The 21,879-nt window shown below is 37.2% G+C and overlaps 2 protein-coding genes across 2 annotated transcripts; one reads left to right on the top strand and one right to left on the bottom strand.

Moving 5' to 3' along the window:
• Positions 1 to 905: 905 nt before the first annotated feature.
• On the bottom strand, positions 906 to 4,892 carry LOC107813164 (uncharacterized). Its single transcript, XM_016638387.2, has 3 exons — positions 4,461 to 4,892; positions 1,541 to 1,650; positions 906 to 1,451 (listed from the first exon to the last, which is right to left on the bottom strand). The coding sequence occupies exons 1-3, from the start codon at positions 4,587 to 4,589 to the stop codon at positions 1,109 to 1,111; spliced, it is 582 nt and encodes a 193-aa protein (XP_016493873.1). The 5' UTR covers positions 4,590 to 4,892; the 3' UTR covers positions 906 to 1,108.
• Positions 4,893 to 9,081: 4,189 nt separating this feature from the next.
• Positions 9,082 to 21,267, top strand: LOC142172431 (uncharacterized). Its single transcript, XM_075236041.1, has 5 exons — positions 9,082 to 9,272; positions 9,321 to 9,640; positions 9,886 to 9,891; positions 10,145 to 10,386; positions 21,160 to 21,267. Exons 1-5 carry the CDS (start codon positions 9,082 to 9,084, stop codon positions 21,265 to 21,267), a joined length of 867 nt encoding a protein of 288 aa, XP_075092142.1.
• Positions 21,268 to 21,879: the final 612 nt, after the last annotated feature.

Raw genomic sequence — 21,879 nt, 5'->3', positions numbered from 1 at the left:
TTGTTAATTTGATATGACAAAGTCATATAATAGTGTGATAGTTCTGTTTGGACTCATTGCTTTAGAAAACCGACATATAAGTATATAATTTTACTCTTGTTTTTAAAAGCAAGAAAAAGAAACAGAAAGATGGGATTAAGGGTTATTTTGGTCTTTTAAGTTTTTATTCTTGCAAAGATAAAATCCTACATTGAATTCAGTATAAAATAATATTGAAATTTTGGGATAAAATTATACAGATGTTACTTATACAGGTATTACCTAATACCAAATTTTATACTAGAATTATTTTTCTCGACAACCAAAAGATTCGTATTTGAAATTTGAAAAAAAAAATGGTGTTCCAAAGCAGATGTAGTTTTCACTTGAATCATCAAACAAAATCTTGAAAAATATAGCCTCCACCAAGAGATGCCTTTGATTTCGTATTAAATTATAATTCATGATAACTCTGGGTGGTTATTGGTGACGAAACTGACGAATTAATTAGAAAAGAATATAGATTTACCCTGGAAAACCAAAATACTTTTATCAGATTATTTATTGACCAAAAGTTAAAGGAAATCTAACACAATATTCACTTCTCACTAAAATGAAAATGGAGAGGCCATAACTTTATGTACATTAACTAGAAAACGAGTAGAATGAGCAAAAAAAAAAAAAAAAAAAAAACACATCCAAACTAGATAAACATGTCGATTACTTTTTTATAGCTAATGGTGTAGGTTGCAAACTATTGCACACCTAGACTATATCACTAGGTATCTGCTATCTCCCACCAGCACAGTATCGAATAACTCTGTCTACCCTAGGCATGCTGGTTTCAATCGAGCAGCTCTCACGTCGCCAAAAAATTCACAGGTAGAAGAAACATGTTAACAATTATAGGCAACTGACAAGATACCTTACTAAAGCATGCAGAATGTTAATCCAATTAAATAGAACATGTTTCATAGTTAACAATCCACATGATAGAAGCAAGTTCATTTGTTCTGAACAAAGATGATTAATTTCCTACACTTGCAAAGACAGAAAAGCTAAACCTCCCTCTTTCCACTACATACGCTCAACCATGATAGAGGAGCAGAATAAACATCTAACAAGCAGTTCACTTTCTCTTCTTAGCAGGTGGTTGATCTTCTTCCTCGTCGTCATCGTCATCTTCCTCTTCCTCCTCGTCATCGTCATCGCCTTCCTCATCACCATCCTCGTCATCTTCATCATCATCATCGCTCCCTTCGTTGCCATTAGCCTCAGGATCCGCCTCAGGATCTCCTTCATCGTCATCATCTCCCCCTTCTTCACCGGAGAAATCTTCATCGTTTGCATCATCCTCGTCATCCTGATCCTCGGCATCTCCGTCATCATCTTCATCGTCATCCTCTGTATCACTGCCATCTTCGTTCTCAGGACAAGCTTCGTTCTTTTGATCAAGCAACCCAAAGGGAAACCTGAATTTGACACCAGCATACTTGTTGGAGCTTGTTTCATAGAACTTCCAGTTCAGTGACACCAAGAATACGGGAGAAACGAATATTACCTTTTATCGGAGCTTACCAACTCTGACAATGGAGCAGAGCTTACCAACTCTGATAACGGAGCAGCTGCCAACCCTGGCAACGGAGCACCAGCCTTCAGCAAACATCCTGTCTGAAATCCAAAACGTTTCACAAAGGAATCTAGGGAAAAAAATTTGAGGAACAAAAAGTTCCGAACCAGTGCATATTAAAGGCAAAATGAAACATCACTGGAAAAGCAGAAATGTGAACTGCATAAGGTAAATCACAAGTAGCGAACAAGAAATTTCACAGCACTATATGAAAACAAACAAATGCAATAATGCTTACTGAGGCAGAACGATCGGAATTCAAAGGTAAAAGCCAAAAAGTAAATAAAATTATCAAAGGGTTGCGAGTGCATATACACATAGATATACACATAATTATGTTTTTCAAAGGGCGCTAGACATAGGAAATGCCTGCATACATAAAAACTCTTTAGCATTTGTAATTACGGCAATGACAAGGAGACTATTTCATCCAAAGAGGCTGCGTAGGTTGGAAGCAAATTACGTAATCTAGTTTGACATGCCACTAGACTTCTTTTATATGCGGTGGTGTCTATGCCAGCTTAGGCGCACCTTGACATTTTCACCTTTCACTTGCATCTTCCCACCAATACAAGTACCGGGTAACTTTCACCAAGGCTTAGGCAGATGGGAGAGATGCTACAAGACATATTTTAGTTGTTAATCGCAAATAAAGCACAACCAATTAGAGATGGCAATGGGACGGGGCGGGGCAGTTGTGGTGCGGGTTCTGCCTCAACCCGCAAAGATTTCAACCCGTCCCGTCCCTCCCTGCATAGCAAAATTTTCTGTTTTCAACCTGCCCGCCCCGCCGCGTATAAGTACTTTCATTTTTTTCATTTTTAATGAGTAGTTTTTCTTGCATATGCTTCACTACCCAGCTGTTTTTTGTTCATCCAGTTGTTTGGAAACATCCTTGGGACATTAAACCTGCCGCCTAATTAATGAGAATGTTTCTATTTCAGGTATAAGATGAACAAAGAATGAAAAGGAAAGCTCAACATTTTCGCAACCAAAGCATTTAACAAAGGATAAAAAAAGAACGAAATGGAAAGATGAAGTATAATTTACGCAAACATAAAAAAGAAAATACCAAACGGAGAATCTTTTTAACAGAATTGAAAATCAAGACTTCTCCTTCTTTATGCGTCACTTTAATCTCGTTTGAACACGAAGAAATAAAAGGAAAACAAAAGGATAAAGTGTAGTAATAGAAAATGGGTGGGGGGAAAAAGTGCAATAGAAAATGGCATACAAAAATAAAATATGACATTGAAAACGTTTTAGACATAATTAGCTTCTATTTATAAGAAAATTTGAAAACAATCTGACGCATAGTTGATAGAAACGCTCAAACCCACAACTGCCCCGCAACCATTTTGATTCTTTAAAAAATGTTTGAAACCCCATATAAGTTTAACCCGCACCTGCCCCGCATGAGCTTAAACCCGCCCCACCCCACTACCGCGCCGTTGCCATCCCTACAGCCAATATTCAAATCATCAGCCAAATTCTCATCTCCAAACATTGTAGACCAGCAAGGCTAGAATTTTTTGAAACTTAACAGCCTAGCAAGGCTCGCACAATTTCGCACGGGATTTTGAAAGCCTGTACCTGTGGATTGCAACCCTTGACTCTTTTGACCGCTGAAATACCATCACGAGATGAAATTGGTCCTGGCAATAGCCCTGGATTACCTCTAAGATAAGGCCTCAATGGAACCTTTGTAAGCTCCGCTCGTACTAAAATGGCCACACATGTTATTATGAAAAGAAAGAGCGGGGACATGGCGTATTTTGGCACCATTTTCACTAACAGAACCAGTCACTAGTAAAAGCCATTTTACTATGAGGCCTAAATATACTAGATTCAATGAAACAAGGGGAGAGTGGTTACAACTATCAATTGCTTGGAATTTGGAATTGAATTTCAATGCTAGTTTAGTGATAGGTTACTTCATGTTTGAAACATTTATTAGTCTACTAAATGAAACCAAAGTAACAGCCTTTTTAATGGTACAGTTTCAATATTTATGTGTTGGAATAAATTCTGTTTCATAAGTTCATATTTTGACAATAATAGTCAAACAGGTTGAAAGATCTGTGCATTAAGTGTAAGCAAAAGTTTTCTAAACCTAAAAGGGCAGCGCAATGCACAAGGAATCCCGCGTTCACGCAGGGTCCGGGGAAGGGCCGCACCCCAAGGGTATAACGTAGACAGCCTACTCTAATGCAAGCGAAACGGCTCGAACCCGTGACCAATAGGTCACACGGAGACAGCTTTAACGTTGCTTCAAGTCACCCCTTCAAATGTTTTCTAAACCTAAATAACTAAATCTAGACAAGTTATAGGTGAAAGCCTTGAACAACCAAAATGTGGTGACTATCCAAATCCATAAAAACTGAGAGTTCCAATTAACAAACAGTACCAATGAAGAAATAAAGTGAGTTCTCCAGTAAACACTTACTCAAAAGAACACAGTCCATACACACATATTTTAAGTTGTTACTTGGAACACAATAACAAACACATAAACTAGAAATTTAACAACAACAACAACAACAAACCCAGTGTAATACCACAAGTAGGGTCTGGGGTAGTGTATACGCAGCCTTAACCCTACCTTGTGAAGGCAGAGATGCTATTTTTGATAGACGCTCGGCTCAGAAAAAACATAGTCACAAACTAGAAATTTAACTAAAACAGATAAATTTATCAAACCCCACAACATAAAAATCAAAACTTTACAAGAAAACAGACCAAAAAACAGCAAGAAGCAAAAAAAGAGCAAGAAATCCAAAACCCCACAACATAAAAATCAAAACTTTAACAGGAAAACAAGAAAGTGGAAGTTGGAAAAGTGTGTTAATACCATTATGAGCAGAGAAGCAACAGATCTCTGAGCTTCCAAAAGGGTCTCAGCAACAACAACTTCAAGAACAGAGTTCATCACTATTTTCCCAAAAGCAACTATATCAGAGCTGAAACTATTCACTTCCATTTTTACTATCCCTAAACAAAATTGTCCAAATTCTTTTTTCTAAAAAAATGTTAAAAACTGAGAGACAAGAAAGAGAAACCAAGTGTAGTACTTAATACTTTTGAAAAGAGTAGTTGAAAAATTTGGAAGAGAGAGAGACAGAGAGATGAGGAGAGAGAAAGGGAGAGTTTTCTGGGCTAGGGTTGTTTGGACTTTGAGTGTACTGTCCAGTAGGGTGGGGGTTGTTTTGGGGTTTTTTTTTGGGGGGGGGGGTTTTGGGGAGGTTGATGGGAAAAAGAAAAAATGGAAAAACAATTAAGAGGGTTTTTGGCAATTGGGAGTTAGGGTTTTGTGGATGTGAATACAAACTTTGTCGTTTTGTTGTGGGCCAAAGTAAACACAAAGAGAAAATGTTCAAGGTGACCTTTGACCACCTAATGATATTTTTTTGTTCCAAAGGACATGGGTTAGTCTATAGACGGTCACATATCTCAATGTGTATTATTTAAAGAGTAAATTTCTTTGGTGAAAAAGCAAAGTCCGATATGCAAAGTATTTTCGTATTCACACAACGTTCGGGATGGACTGTTTATGCAGGCAATCTACTCTTTTCAAGCATTAATAGTTGATTTTGCAGTTCGAACCTATAGCATATAGATCAGCCAACTTAATCATTGTTCTAAGGCTCTCTTTGGTGAAAAGAATTCTTTAAATATAGTTTTCTTAAATTCGCTTTGAATATTTTTTTTTTATTTAATATGCTGACATATAGTACTATTTACGTAATTTTTAAATATATAAAATTTATTTTAAATATTTTTGAAGAATTTACATCTGAATTCACATCGAAAATTTAAGTACTTTGAATTTCACATTTAAAATCTATCGTCTGAATTCACACTAAAAATTAAGTACTTTGAATTTCGTGTTTAAAATTCCTTCATATAAATCGACACGGATGGACTATTGTTATTGTTATTGTTGTTATTGGCAGTGTCCTTTGTATAATGCACACATATATTTGTGTTTTTGTTATGTAATTAAGGATTACTCATTTCATGTTTTGAAATAACTTGAATTGTTATTATGAAAATAGAATTTATGTAGCTTCTCATCGAATATTGTGTAAGCTTCTATGTCATCTTCAAGCTCCTAAATAAGACGCTTATTTTTTTTTAAGGACTAGTAATCTCGAGAGTTCTTTAATTCACTGCATCACTAACAATACGAAGGGACAATTATAACTTGACAATTAAAAAATTTATACTTCTTTATTACAATTTCTCTAGTATTTTTATGATTAGGTATTGGTTAGGATTATTTTAATTTGTCTATTTTTCCTTTTATATCTATTTGTGTACACTTTTTTATCATGCGGTTTTATTAGTAGTCTAGCATCGGTGGATAGGATGATAATTTATCTTTTTATATGATCTTAAGCAATTATTATCTCTTGAGCTAGATTTTATGGTTATTAATTCCAGGGTTCATTATCAAAGCCAAACTTTCCTAATTCTTGTTTCATCATATGTTTGATCTCCATATTATCTTGTCCATGCTCTAGTTTTCCGGCCTAACCGTGCGTCGGTGTTGATGTTAGTAGTCTCACACCATCGAGAGGGATGACAATTTTTTTTCTTATATGGTCTTGAATAATTAAAAAATTCCCACATCTTGAATTAGTTTTGTAGAGTTAAGGTAGACCCTAAATTTATTTTTTTTATCATGTTTCAACCAAGTACGACAATTAAACAAGTTAAAATGAAATATAACAATCAAGTGAAAATCATTAAGTTTTGCAACCATTTATCTAATCTGCTAATTAACTATCTTTCTATCTCAGAATTCGCACTTTGATCATTTGTAGCCAGTAGTCACAGATATAGGATTTGTATTTGATGAAGTCAAGAGAAAGGAATTTCCACTTCCTTTGAAATATGTTTTAAAAATAATATAAAATCTTTCATATCTAACTATAAATTTCCATATAGATCTTGATTATTTCCAGTGAAGTTCTAATTTTTATTTAATTTTCGTCTACCATCACCATTCGTATGCCAATTTAATTGTCGTAAAGTTTGTGGAATGGATATGTCATAAAGTGGAGGTGTTAATATACTGCTGTCAGCGGTTGTTCATTTATTGTCTTGTAATTTACTCAAAGTTAGAGTAAATTACTTAGTTTGTGAGCTTTTATTATTTAGTCAAAGTTTTTTTTTTTTTTAAATTTTCCAGGTTGTGTTGTATTCCAAAAAAGCTTAATGGGGGGGACTATACCTTCCATCAGAAAAATACAACAATGGTGATTCCATCACCACAAAAATAACAGGAAAGGAGGTTCATATATAAGCCCTCCTACCTGAGAAAATCTATGTACATATTAACTGACGAAAAAATTAAATTTTTCGTACTTCGTCCTTATGCTAGGAAGCTGCCATTTATCTAACAGGAAAGGGCCTTTAACATTATTAGGAAGTTGTTGGAATGAGTGGAATACTCTCCTATGATTTGTGGTTGTGGCCAGCTTTGCTAGACAATCGGCTACCTGGTTACCTTCTCTGAAGCAATGCTTTACATTAATACTGATTGAACTCTGTGAACTCTTATTCTCTGAAGCAATACTCTTATTCTCTCGCAGAGACGTCTGTGCTTATCTTCCACAGGTTATGAAGTTAGGAACAAGTTTCACTTCTTTCTTCTCTGGCATGCGATTTTGCTTCCTCAATACTGATTGAACTCTTCTACTTTTATTATCTCGCAGATGGCGAGAACACGTACCGCTTCCTCAGCTGAGCAGCAGCCAGAGCCTCTAGTGACAGCTCCTACGCGGGGCAGAGGTCGAGGTCGAGGCCGTGCCAGAGGCCGAGACAGGGGCAGGGCTCAGCCTAGAGCCCGAGCAGCAGCCCCAACAGTGGAGCCTCAGATAGAGCTTGACGAGGAGGTTCCAGCCCAGACTGTTCCTGCCGGACCAGCTCAGGTTCTGGAGGGGTTCATTGCTACCCCAGTACTTCAGGACGCTTTGGTCTGTTTGGTGAGCTTTATGGAGAGTGTGGCCTAGACTGGCGCATTTCCCATAGCACCAGCAGTCTCTCAGGCTGGAGGAGGAGCCCAGACTCCTACTACTCCCGCTCTGGAGCAGATAGCTCCCCAATATCAGGCTCCAGCAGCTCAGCTAGTCGGGTTAGTTCAGCCGGTTATTGCGGCACAAGTCGGAAATTGGCCAACCATGTCTTCTAAGGCTTTATGAAGATTCGACAGGTTTACCAAGCTCTTTCCTGTTCACTTCAGTGGTACTCCTTTAGAGGACCCCCAGGAGTATCTTGACAGCTGTCACGAGGTTCTACGAAATATGGGTATATTGGAGACCAATGGGGTCGATTTTGCTGTATTTCAGATGACTGGTTCCGCCAAGAAATAGTGGAGAGATTACTTGTTGACCAGACCAGCTGGGTCGCCTGCTCTTACTTGGGACTAGTTCTCTCAACTCTTCATAGAGAAGTTTTTTCCTATCACATTGAGAGAGGAGCATCGCCGTCAGTTTGAGCGACTCCAGCAGGGCAGTATGACTGTTACCCAGTATGAGACCCGTTTTGTGGATTTGGCCCGTCATGCCATTCTTCTGCTTCCCACCGAGAGAGATAGGGCCAGGAGGTTTATTGATGGACTTGCTCAGCCTATCAGATTGCAGATGGCTAAGGAGACAGGGAGTGAGATTTCTTTTCAGGCGGCTACTAATGTCGCCAGCCGAGTCGAAGTGGTTCTTACTCAGGGAGGTCAGGGGCCTGACAAGAGGTCTCGTCATTCCGGTGAGTTCAGCGGTGCCTCATCTAGAGGCAGGAGTACTTTTGGTAGAGGCCATCCTCCCAGGCCATTTCATTCAGCGCTCCAGGCATCCCACGGTGGCTCAGGTGGTCGTGGCCCTCAGATGCATTATTCCGACCAGCTAGCCTACAGTGCACCACCAGCTCCTATTAGTGCACCTCCACTCCAGAGTTATCAGGGTGGTTATTCAGGTCGACATGGTCAGTTTCAGGGTCAGCAGTCACAACAGCCGAGGTTATGTTACACTTCTGGTGATCCGTGGCACATTGCTAGATTTTGCCCTCGAGCAACGGGCAGCTCACAGCATCAGAGTTCTCGTGCCATGGTTCTGCCACCAGTTGCTGCACCACCTGCTCAGCTAGCCAGAGGCAGGGGTCAGGCAGCCAGAGGTAGAGGCCAGACTATTACAGGTGGAGGTCAGGCCGTTAGAGGTGGAGACCAGCCAGCTAGAGGCCGTCCCAGGGACGTAGTTCAGGGTGGTGGGGCCCAGCCCTAGTGTTATGCTTTCCCAGCCAGGCCTGAGGCTGAGTCATCTGACGCTGTTATCACAGGTACTGTTTCAGTTTGCAGTAGAGATGCTTCAGTTCTATTTGATCCGGGATCTACTTGCTCCTATGTGTCATCCTATTTTGCTTCCTATTTGGTTGTGCCCCTTGATTCTTTGAGTGCTCATGTGTATGTGTCCACACCAATGGGAGATGCTATTATTATAGATCGTATTTATCGTTCGTGTGTGGTCACCATTGGGAGTCTTGAGACTCGTGTAGATCTTCTACTTCTTTACATGGTTGATTTTGATGTCATACTGGGTATGGATTGGCTGTCACCTTATCATGCTATATTAGATTGTCACGCCAAGACGGTGACCTTAGCCTTCCAGGGGTTGTCTCGATTAGAGTGGAGAGGGAATCTTGGTCATTCTGCCAACAGGGTTATCTCTTATGTGAAGGCTCGGCATATGGTCGAGAAGGGGTGTCTAGCTTATTTGGCTTATGTCCGCGATTCTAATGCGGAGGTTCCTTCCATAGATTCGGTGCCAGTTATTCGTGAGTTTCTAGAGGTGTTTCCTGCAGACCTATCGGGGATGCTACCCGACAGGGATATTGATTTCTGCATTGATTTGGCTCCGGGCACTCAGCCTATTTCCATTCTGCCATATCGCATGGCCCTGCCAGAGTTGAAAGAATTGAAGGAGCAGTTGCAAGATTTGCTTGATAAGGGCTTCATTAGACCTAGTGTCTCGCCCTGGGGTGCACCTGTGTTGTTTGTGAAGAAAAAAGATGGATCGATGAGGATGTGTATAGATTATCGGTAGTTGAACAAAGTCACCATCAAGAACAAATATCCATTGCCAAGGATTGATGATTTATTTGATCAGCTTCAGGGTACCAAGGTGTTTTCAAAGATTGATTTGAGATCTGGCTACCATCAGTTGAGGATTTGGGCATCCGATGTTCCTAAGATAGTTTTTCGGACTCGGTATGGGCATTATGAGTTTCTAGTGATGTCATTTGGGCTGACAAATGCCCCAACAGCATTCATGGATTTGATGAACCGGATGTTCAAACCCTACTTGGATTCCTTTGTGGTTGTGTTTATTGATGATATCTTGATCTACTCCCACAGTCGATAGGAGCATGAGCAGCACCTTCGGATCGTTCTTCAGACTTTAAAAGACAACCAGTTATATGCTAAGTTCTCAAAATGCGAGTTTTGGTTGAGTTCAGTTGCTTTCTTGGGTCACGTTGTATCAGCAGAGGGTATTCAGGTGGATCCTAAGAAGATTGAGGCAGTTCAGAACTGGCCTAGACCCACATCAGCTACAGAGATCCGTAGTTTCCTAGGTTTGGCGGGCTATTACCGTCGATTTGTGGAGGGGTTTTCATCCATAGTAGCCCCATTGACCAGATTGACCCAGAAGGGTGCCCCGTTCAGGTGGTCAGACGAGTGTAAAGCGAGCTTTCAGAAGCTCAAGACAGTTTTGACTATGGCACCGGTATTGGTGTTACCCATAGGTTCAGGATCTTATACAGTATATTGTGACGCATCTCGTATTGGTCTGGGTGCAGTATTGATGCAGGGTGGCAAGGTTATTGCATATGCTTCACGGCAGCTGAAGGTTCACGAGAAGAATTACCATGTTCATGATCTAGAGCTGGCAGCCATTATTCACGCGCTGAAGATTTGGAGGCACTACCTTTACGGCGTGCCATGTCAGGTATTCACTGATCATCGGAGCTTGCAGTATTTATTCAAGCAGAAGGAACTCAATTTGAGGCAGAGGAGGTGGCTGGAGCTATTGAAAGACTATGATATCACCATATTGTATCATCCCGGGATGGCCAATGTGGTGATCGATGCTTTGAGTAGAAAGTCAGTCAGTATGGGTAGCCTTGCATATATTCCAGTTGGTGAGAGACCGCTTGCATTGGATGTTCAAGCCTTGGCCAACCAGTTCGTGAGGTTAGATGTTTCTGAGCCCAGCCGTGTTCTAGCTTGTACAGTTGCTTGGTCTTCTTTATTTGAGCGCATAAGAGATCGGCAGGATGACGATCCTCATTTACTTGTCCTTAGAGACATAGTGCGGCATAGTGGTGCCAAGCAGGTTACTGTTGGAGATGACGGAGTTTTGAGGATGCAGGGTCGTATTTGTGTGCCTAATGTGGATGGACTTCGTGAGTTGATCTTTGAGGAGTCCCACAGTTCCCGGTATTCTATTCATCCAGGAACCGCCAAGATGTATCAAGACTTGAGGCAACATTATTGGTAGAGGCGAATAAAGAAGGACATAGTTGCCTATGTAGCTTGGTGCCTAAATTGCCAGCAGGTAAAGTGTGAGCATCAGAGACCTGGTGGTTTACTTCAGAGGTTAGATATCCCTGAGTGGAAGTGGGAGCGTATCACTATGGACTTTGTTGTTGGACTGCCACAGACTCAGAGGAAGTTTGATGCAGTCTGGGTCATTATGGACAGGCTGACTAAGTCAGCGCACTTCATTCTTGTGGCAGTTACCTATTCATCGGAGCGGTTAGCAGAGATTTATATTAGTGAGATCATACGCCTTCACGGTGTGCCCGTGTCTATTATTTCAGATTGAGGTGCGCAGTTTACCTCACATTTCTGGAGGGTTGTACAGCGTGAGTTAGGCACGCGGGTGGAGTTGAGTACATCATTTCATCCACAGACAGACGGACAGTCAGAGCGCACTATTCAAATATTGGAAGATATACTCCGCGCTTGTGTTATAGACTTTGGAGGTTCTTGGGATCATTTCTTGCCACTTGCGGAGTTTGCTTATAATAATAGCTACCAGTCGGGCATTCAGATGGCTCCATATGAGGCATTATACGGAAGGCGATGTCGATCGCCAATTGGTTGGTTTGAACCGGGAGAGGCTCGGTTGTTGGGTACCGATTTGATACATGATGCCTTGGATAAGGTCAAGATTATTCAGGATCGACTTCGCACAGCTCAGTCTAGGCAAAAGAGTTATGCCGACCGTAAAGTTCGTGATATTGCATTCATGGTTGGAGAAAGAATATTGCTTCAGTTTTCACCTATGAAAGGTGTAATGAGGTTCGGAAAGAAGGGCAAGTTGAGCCCTAGGTATATCGGACCCTTTGACATTCTTGAAAAGGTGGGTGAAGTAGCCTACAGGCTTGCATTACCACCTAGTTTATCAGCGGTTCATCTGGTGTTCCATGTGTCTATGCTCCGAAAATATCATGGTGACCCGTCCCACGTGTTAGATTTCAGCTCTGTCCAATTGAACAATGATTTGACTTACGAGGAGGAGCCGGTGGCTATTCTAGCCCGGCAGGTTCGCTAGTTGAGATCAAAGAGTTACCCTTCAGTTCGAGTGCAGTGGAGAGGTCAGCCTATTGAGGCAGCTACTTGGGAGTTCGAATCTGATATGCGGAGTAGATATCCCTACCTTTTCACCAGCCCAAGTACTTTTCTATGTCCGTTTGAGGACGAACGGTTGTTTTAGAGGTGGAGATTGTGATGAACCAAAAGGGTCATCTTATATTTTAGAACTCGAATCTGCACTTTTAAGCCTTAAAAATTTTATTTTTACTCTCCTCAATTTGCGTGCGCAGTCCGGACAGGTTTCCAAAAATATTTTTATATTGAAAATTAATGAAAATAAGAATGTTTGCTTTAAAAGTTAATTTTAGTTGACTTCGGTCAACATTTTTGATAAACAGGTCCGGATCTATATTTTGACGGTCCCGATAGGTCCGTATCGAATTATGGGACCTGGGCGTATGCCCGGGATTGAATTCGGAGGTCCCTAGCTTCAATTATGAATTTTTGATGAAAATTAAAAGTCTGGAAATTATTTATTTTTAAGAATTGATTGATATTTGGCATTATTAGTATCGGGTCCGTATTTTGGTTCCGGAGCCCGATACAGGTTCATTATGATATTTAAGACTTGTCTGTGAAATTTAGTGAGAAACGGAGTTGATTTGACGTGATTCAGACATCCAGTTAGGAAAATAAAAATTTTAAAGTGTTCTTGAGATTTTCATTTGATTTGGTACTAAATTCGTAGTTCTAGGTGTTATTTTGGCGATTTGATCGCGGGAGCAAGTTCGTATAATATTTTTAGACTTGCGTGCATGTTTGGTTTGGAGCCCCGAGGGCTCGGGTGAGTTTCGGATAGGCTACGGAGTGAGATTTGGCTTAGAAAACACTGTTGGTGCATATGATATTGCAGGCCTCTGATCTCGCATTTGCGAGATCAGGCATCGCATTTGCGACCTCTGAGAGGTTCGCATTTGCGAGCTTCTCATCACAAATGCGAAGAGAAGGTGGGACAATAATCTTCGCATTTGCGAAGGGAGTCGGGGAAGGGCAGTGATCGCAAATGCGATCATTTAGTCGCATTTGCGAAGATTCAAGGTTTGCATTTGCGAACTTATCTTCGCATTTGCGAAGGCAGCAAAAGTGTGAAGGGTCTCGCATTTGCGATGACTCCTTCGCATTTGCGACCTTCGCAATTGCGAAGCTCAGGTCGCAAATGCGACGTCTTTAGCTGAACAAAATGACTTTTGGACGGGAATTTTTATTAATTTCCCAAATTTTCAAGACCTAAAATACAAGAGGCGATTTTTCAAAGACCATCTCCTCCCCAAATCATAGGTAAGTGATTCTAAACTGGTTTCTTTCAATCTTTCACTATATTTTACAAGATTTCAACCTAAAATCTAAGATTTTCATGGTAGAATTAGGGGTTTTGGGTAGAAAGTAGGGATTTAGAAAATTTGGGGATTTAGACCTCAATTTGAGGTCGGATTCCAAAACCAATTATATGTTCGGGCTCAGGGGTGAATGGGTAAATGAAATTTGGTCTGAACCTAGGGTTTTGACCAAGCGGGCCTGGGGTCGATTTTTGACTTTTTGGAGGAAAATTTAAAAAATCTAAATTTATGCAATGCAATTGATTCCTTTAGCAAAATTTGATATTATTGAATTATTTTTGAATAGATACGAGTGGTTTGGAGGTTAATTCCAAAGGAAAAGCTGTGATTGAGAATTAAGTGACCTTCGGAGCAAGGTAAGTGTTATGTCTAACCCTGACTTAAGGGAATTAGGAATCTTAGATTACTTGCTAAGTGAAATTCATGTGAGCGGCGTATATGTGAGGTGACGAGTACTTATGCGCCGCCAAATTTACCTGTTTTCCATGTTTCTCAGTTTTTCTTATATTTTCTCATTCCTATGCTTACTTGCGATGTGTTATACTAGTGTTGTTCAATTTATCGTTCTTATCATGTTTACGGATTTTCTGGTGATAATTGAGTTTTTATTTCAAAGTTGAGTTTGATGTTATGGAACCAAATATTGAGGTAAGGTTTGTACTTGTTATTCTATCTCCCTGTTGATATTTATGCATTGCATTATATTAAGGGAGAGTGTTAATGCACGAAGGGTGATGTCGTGCCATATTGTGAGTGTTAATGCACAAAGGGTGATGCCGTGCCATATTATGAGTGTTAATGTACGAAGGGTGATGCCGTGCTATGATATGAGAGTTAATGCACGAAGGGTGATGCCGTGCCGTTTCTATTTATTTTATGGTAAGATTCAGAGTAAAAACACGAAGGGTGATGCCGTGCATTTTTCCTTACTGTATTCACTATTCCTGTTGATTCATGGTATATTGACTGCTCCGGTGATCACTTTGTTGTAGTTCTTTATCTTGTATTCCCCTCAGTATGTTCCCCTCCCGACATTTCCTGTTTAGTTCTTCATTTCTGTTATTTGCATATATACTGTTAAATTGTACAGGTTGATTTGTAGGTGCCTTGCCTTAGCCTCGTCACTATTTCATCGAGGTTAGGCTCGACACTTACCAGTACATGGGGTCGGTTGTACTGATGCTGCACTCTGCACTTTCTGTGTAGATTTTGATACCAGCTCAGGTTGATCGAGATTTGCTACTGGTCCGCTGTCCGGAGATTCAAGGTAGATCTGTCGGCGTTCACAGACCTTGAAGTCCCCGTCTATATTTTATGTCCTACTGTTTTCTTTCATTCAGACAGTTGTATTTCTTTCAGACTATTACTTGTAGTAAATTTTAGAATGCTCGTGAATTGTAACTCCAGATCGGGTGGTAGTAGTTAATACAGATTTATGATATTCCGCACTTATTATATTTCATCTTAGTTAATTATTGTTAATTACTGAATGGAAATAAGAAATTGGTTAATGATTCTCTAACGTTGGCTTGCCTAGCAAGTGAAATGTTAGGCGCCATTACAGCCCCGTCGGTAAAAAATTTCGGGTCGTGACACATTGTTACAATGTTGCCGCTCAGAATATGTTAAAATTTCTATATTTTTTCTTTTATATTTAGTCAAAGTTTGAATCCTAAGTTCACATCTTATTCTTTTTATATATCTTTGTTTGAATTTCGGATATGATTATCTTAATTTAAAAGATCTAGATAAGCTCATTTTACTCGTTTTAGAAACACAATTCAACTCCAGAAAAAGAAATAGTATATATTTTAGTTTTTGGTCGCCAGAAAATAACTTATTTTCTGGAACGCAAGCACACCCTTGCAAAATAGCAATAATCTCTCTTAAAAACGATAACCAAGAAATGGAAAAACAGAAAAGAATTGTTTTTCAATGGGAATTAGAATATTTGCATAATATTGCCATTTATTGTTTGAAGATTGGCACTCTCAGTTCTCATCTCACCACATAATCGAAGTGAAATTAAAAAGTATGCCTATATAATCTAATGACTTAAAATAGAGATGCAGACTATCGATATCGTATATATATTAGGAAATTACAATATAATCTTTTACAAGTTTGGTCTTTAATCCACAAGCCATTATCATTATGAACTTCTCTTGATATTTGAAAATAAAAAAAACCAAGATTTAGTTTAATTACCATCATTCAGTAAGCAGGTAAATCAAGATTTAGTTTGGTGTGATAGAAAGCTTTGATGCTGAACACAAACTTAATTTAGATAAATTTGATGTGGTGCAATCGAACCAAATCTTGGTTTAAACTGGAAAACGGATGCCTTTAACCTAGAAATTTCATAATTACGACGTAGCTTTGTAAAATGTAATTATATTAATTGAGAGTTGGAATTTAATGTAGAATTTTCTATGTAAAAAAAAAAATCTTACTTATTCAACTAGCTGTTGATGCATTATTAACGGCAAAATACAAAATTGGCCGGTCGGCTAACAGTAATTGGACTCTCTAGCCAAAAGTTATATATATACATATATATATTATCAACTATTATTTTTTAAAGCGGCTAAAAATATATATTTCTCTTATTTAGCTATACAAGATTTAGAAATGTCTAGCACCATGTAAAAAGGGATAATCGGCCCATCACATACCTTTTTTTGGGAACTTTACATAACTATCACAATTTAAAAGAAATATACCAACTTCTTAGCATGAAACCTAGTATTACAGTAGTGGCAGGAAAATATTTATATTTGTAGCACACAATTCCATTAAAATAGAAATATTAGTTATATATTAATCCCTAAATATAAGCAAATTGAATGAAAAGTCAATAAAAAAATATATATATATAAAACATACATCCTGAATTAAAATAGCACTTTACATATAAAATATATTTAAAATATATATTAAAAATATATCTTAAAATAAGATGGCACTTCACAAATAAATATACAAAAAATATATACATAAAAATACATTTTGAATTAAAATGATACTTGATATACAAAGTATAAAAGACGTCTAAATTAATACATCTTGAATTTATGTGGCATTCACATATGCATCAGATTTTCGAAAATGGAGTGAAGAAGATGAATGTTGGAAAGAGAGAATGGAGATGCAAAAAAGTACTTCCCGTGATTAATGCACTCACTTAACTTATTAAATGTTGAGCATAAATTTTATAATATGTTAATAATGAAAAAAAGTGCTCTATATGGAATAAACAAGAAATGATTCTATATTTTTAAATAATAGTTAAAAAGAGATCAAGCGTGTATAAAACTATATTTATCTATTTAGTATTCAAAAGTATCATCAAAACACTTCGTTACTCCGTATGTCTGTCTCGTGTGATTATCCAAAATCACATATTTAATTCCCAATGAAATACTATAATAACTCAGAAAATAATAACTCGAGTTAAAATATTGCTTTAAAAACTTTCATGAAAATTTCGCTTCCTATAAGTCATGGGTTCGAATTGTAGAAGTAGCCACTAATGTTTGCATTAGATTCGACTGTCTATATTACGCTCTTCGGGATGCGGCCCTTCCCAAGTTGCTCGCCAATTAAAGTATGAGTTTTTGGGCTCAATATCAAATGAGACAACCAAGGACTGCTAAATTGGCTCCTCAAAATTAATTAAATTTATCTGGGCCTATTTCAACAGTGTAGGCCCAATTTAGAAAGAAACGAAAAAAAGGAGTTTTTACACGCTTGATCCCTTTTTAACTATTATTTAAAAATATAGAATTATTTCTTGTTTATTCCATAAAGAGCACTTTTTTTTTTATTATTAGCATATTATAAAAATTATGCTCAACATTTAATAAGTTAACTGACTGCATTAATCACGGGAAGTACTTTTTTCCATCTCCATTCTCTCTTTCCAACATTCATCTTCTTCACTCCATTTTCTAATCTGATGCATATGTGAATGCCACATAAATTCAAGATGTATTGATTTAGACGTCTTTTACACTTTGTATATCAAGTATCATTTTAATTCAAAATATATTTTTATGTATATATTTTTTGTATATTTATTTGTGAAGTGCTATCTTATTTTAAGATGTATTTTTAATGTATATTTCAAATATATTTTATATGTCAAGTGCCATTTTAATTCAGGATGTATTTTTTATATATATACTTTTTATATTTATATGTCTAGTGCCATCTTAATTAAATTTAAGATATATTTTTTTATATATATTTCATATGTCAAGTATCATCTTAATTGAAGATGTATTTTTATGTATATTTTATATATGTTAATTCAACATATATTTTTAATGTATACATTTTGTATTTGTATATATTAACATATATTATTATCGAAGTAAGATCTTTATGTTAAGAAAGGAAGAAAGAAGGGAGAGAAAAACTTAAGAAAGATAATTAAAAAGAAAACGAATGGAACAAATTTAGAAAATATATTGGTTTCGGCAGAAAACAAAATCAAGAAGATGAAGAAAAAGAAGGAAAGCTAATAAATAAATAGAAAACAAAAAGCACGATTTTCGTATAAAGAATTATTGACTTTTCATTCAATTTGCTTATTTTGAGGGATTAATATATAATTAATATTTCTATTTTAATGGAACTGTGTGCTACAAATATAAATATTTTTCTGCCACTGTTGTAATACTAGGTTTCATGCTAAGAATTTGTTATATTTCTTTTAAATAGTGACAGTTATGTAAAATTTCCTATTAAATATTAACAATGTGTAAGTACTGGTTAAAGCAAGTTAAATTGGGTAAGAATTCAGATATTTGTAAAGAAAACTTTTGAAAATGACTATTGCGTACAAGTAGCAGAAATTATTTTTCCTTTTCTTGATGAATATTTTTTGATAAATAATAAATACGAGAAACTATTTTCATCTGAAAAAAGAATGTTTTCTTCCACATCAAGCATACCTAATAGGGGTTCGATCCTTTTATATGTATAGTAAAAGTTAAATATATAACATTATATCAAAGATCAAATCCAAAGCAAAACCTAGCATGAAGAAGAAAAGTTTGCCAAATTAGTAAAAAAATAATAAGACTGCATAATTCATGCAAAAACATCAAAACTTTAAAAAAAAAATAAGTTTTATATATTAACGACGTAAAAAGACTATAAAGGCTCATTTTAATATGACACATGCTTCAACAAGTATCTACCCTATATATGTTTTATGTTATCAACTTATATTTAGGACAACAGTGACTTCCAACCAAGAGTTTGTGGGTTCGAGTCACCCCAAGAGCAAGGTGGGGAGTTCTTGGAGGGAGGGAGCCGAGGGTCTATCGAAAATAGCCTCTCTACCCCAGGGTAGGGGTAAGGTCTGTGTACACACTACCCTCCGATCCCCAATAGTAGGATTATACTGAGTTGTTGTTGTTGTTGTTGTTATCAACTTATATTTAGCGATTTGACATATATATATACGTGCAATTATCTTTTAATAAATCACGTCGCACTAATTTCCGACATGAAAAATTGATATAAAATCATGGTTAAAAAAAAGCAATAGAGGAGAAGGCCTTACATGAAAGATTAAGAACATGTCAAGATAGCCAGGATGACCTGCCTGCAACCAAATTGAAAGGATCGATCATTTATTAATTATCATATACTTTTTTTTTTTGAGAATTGACAAATGGAGTAGGCAAGTCATCCTTGGCTACTAAACAACACTCTTTAATTTCATGTAAGATCTCTCTTTATTTTATTTTATGCACTTAGCTAGTGTACCAAAGCCTTTTTATATAGCTTCAACATAGTGAAAATAACGGTGATAATCATTATCTTCTTTTTTCTTTTAATTCCTATTTGACATTCTTCCTGTTTGGGATATATTCTTCTTGATTTTGGATGAGAATGGAAAGAAATCTGTTCTTCAAAGCATCGATATATATATATATATATATATATATATATATATATATATATATATATATATATATATTCTACCCAAGGGCAGATGTACAGTTCGAGGTACGGGTTTGGCAGAACTCAATAACTTTGTCTAAATTCTGTATTTGTCTTAAGAAATTTATTATTGATATGTTGAATTTTTTAATTTAAAACCTCAGAAGAGCTAAAATCCAAAACTCATAAATTTTAAATATTGCTCGCCTTTGAATTTCTAGCAAGTTTTTCATCATACTTTGTAGGCAAAATTGCATAATCTCAATTCTCAACCTCACGCTTTGCGAATGATTTATTGCTTATGAGGAAATCTCAAGGTGCAATAGATGATATCAAAATCTTAAATACTTACAAGCTATTTTACTTAGTTAGTTAGTCAAAAAAGGAAAAGAACTATAATTTTTTTTTTGACTTGGATATCAGATACCAGATAGTTATACAAAAAAGAAATCATGTTCACTTATTTGAGGGATATATCTTAGTTGATATTTAGCTTGTTTAAGCATTTTGCCATGTATTCGATCGTTGAACAAAATTATTACTATGCAGACCAAGTATATCTATTTTTTGTTCAATCATGGGATTGAAAGTCTAAAACTCATCAAAATGTGTAGATTCTTGAGAAAGTAGAGAATATGGCAAATTAAAGAAGCAAATTACATTTCTGACTAAAGCTGGAATATTGGACTTTTAGTAAAAGCATGGCTAAAAGGAGTGTGTCGAACCCTTTTAACATGAGACTCGGAGAACCAAATCCATTTGTTATGCCCCACTTAAAAATAAGGTCAATCACAATTTAATGTGGAGAAAATGCCATAAATAGTTTCTATGACTGACTCAGACTTTTAAAAAAAAAAATTGAATTGATCCCGTCAGAATAAAAATTCACTTGATTGATACATGCACATATTGCAAAGTCATTTGAGCGAAGCGATAGGTTGTGAGCTAGCTCTTGTCGGATAATTCACTTGATTGTTACCTGTACATGTTTACCTGTAAAACAGTACAATTGAATTTGTTACGTGATTTATATACAAGCGAACTGATTTGACCCAAAATGATAAATAAAGTAGATTAAAAATAAGACTTAGCGTTAAATCAAAGGAAGTGGCAGGCCTAGCTCCGGGAGTGATGCTTCCAAGGAAAGAAATAAGAGCAATATAAACAGAAAGTAAAGTTGTATTATTTAGCTTGAGAATAGAATGTAGCATAAGTTTTGTCAAATATTTCGTATCCCTACAATGACCGTTGAAGCAACTATTTATAGCTATACCCAGGAAACAAGATTCTAGGATCAAACCCCTCTTAAATGACAATAAAAGAGGTCATTGATGAATATGTAATGACAGGCTATGAATGCTAAAATTCTTTGCAACGGCTGCCTGTTTAATACTAAGGAATATTCTTCATTAAATGCCATCGGGTGACAAAAATTCAACCCGCTCATGTTGATCGTTTTTCCCTCAGGATTTATCTGGTGACAACTGTAGCTGCTGTTCCCGGTATTGGTTCTCACTCGATTTCTCTTTTACCTGTCTCCGGTTCCACGTGTCGCCCTATCATTTGATTATTTAATATAAGACAATTTTATCCTATACAAATAGTCTTCCTGCTTTCCGGTGACACATCTTTGTGTCATCAGAAAGTTGGTGAAGATTTCTTTCTTGGCGGAAAATCTTTCTGAAGCTTTTTGCATAGTCTTTGACGCTTGATAGGACGCACGTCTGTGCACATTTAATACCCCAAACACGTGTTGCCCCACGATTCAACAATATTTTTGTCGGTTCTTGAGATAATTATGACCACGATTTTTGCCGTCTATAGCTATACTTATACTCATCATCTCACCTCTTTCACTTCCAAAGCCCTCATAAGTTCATTACCTTCTTTGCTCTTAATTTTCTTCTACTTTCATCTTTTTCCGACTTTCTTCAAAACTCAGTCACCTTCCTGATATTATGGCTTCTTTTACTGAATCTTTTGAGAAATATGGCCTTCTTTTCGGTGGAGGCCCGAAGGGAAGCAAAGATAAAGAGGTTGATGTTAATGTTGTTCCTCATACGGTGAGCACCATCGTACCCAAACATTTGAGCACTGTTAACGACTTCCAAGAGAAGTTCCCTTTTATGAATCCTCGAACTTGGCCTGTTAGCAGGTATCCCTCTTATATTCGCCCTTCTAGTATTCCTACTGTGAAGGATGATTGTAACTGCCATGACCTAAATATCATTGCTCCATACCTGGTTGAGCGGGTTACCTTCACCAAGAAGGGTTTTACACATGTTTATACATTTCCCTTCACTTTGGGTCCGTTTTTTGAGTAA

The sequence above is a fragment of the Nicotiana tabacum genome, chromosome 18, assembly GCF_000715075.1.
Source record: "Nicotiana tabacum cultivar K326 chromosome 18, ASM71507v2, whole genome shotgun sequence".
Taxonomy (NCBI): Eukaryota; Viridiplantae; Streptophyta; class Magnoliopsida; order Solanales; family Solanaceae; genus Nicotiana; species Nicotiana tabacum.
Note: the sequence above shows the minus strand (reverse complement) of the source record. Positions and strands in the feature narration are given on the sequence as shown.

Bases quoted from the DNA above. Each gene is read 5' to 3' on its own strand.
- LOC107813164 (XM_016638387.2), bottom strand. From the start codon at position 4,589: ATGGAAGTGAATAGTTTCAGCTCTGATATAGTTGCTTTTGGGAAAATA. The intron at 1,651-4,460 runs GTATTAACACAC...TTTGGATTTCAG, and splicing joins TTGCTTCTCTGCTCATAATG to ACAGGATGTTTGCTGAAGGC. The intron at 1,452-1,540 runs GTAATATTCGTT...TGTCAAATTCAG, and splicing joins TTGGTAAGCTCCGATAAAAG to GTTTCCCTTTGGGTTGCTTG.
- LOC142172431 (XM_075236041.1), top strand. From the start codon at position 9,082: ATGGGAGATGCTATTATTATAGATCGTATTTATCGTTCGTGTGTGGTC. The intron at 9,273-9,320 runs GTTGTCTCGATT...TTCTGCCAACAG, and splicing joins GTGACCTTAGCCTTCCAGGG to GGTTATCTCTTATGTGAAGG. The intron at 10,387-21,159 runs GTATTGGTGTTA...CTATACAAATAG, and splicing joins CAGTTTTGACTATGGCACCG to TCTTCCTGCTTTCCGGTGAC.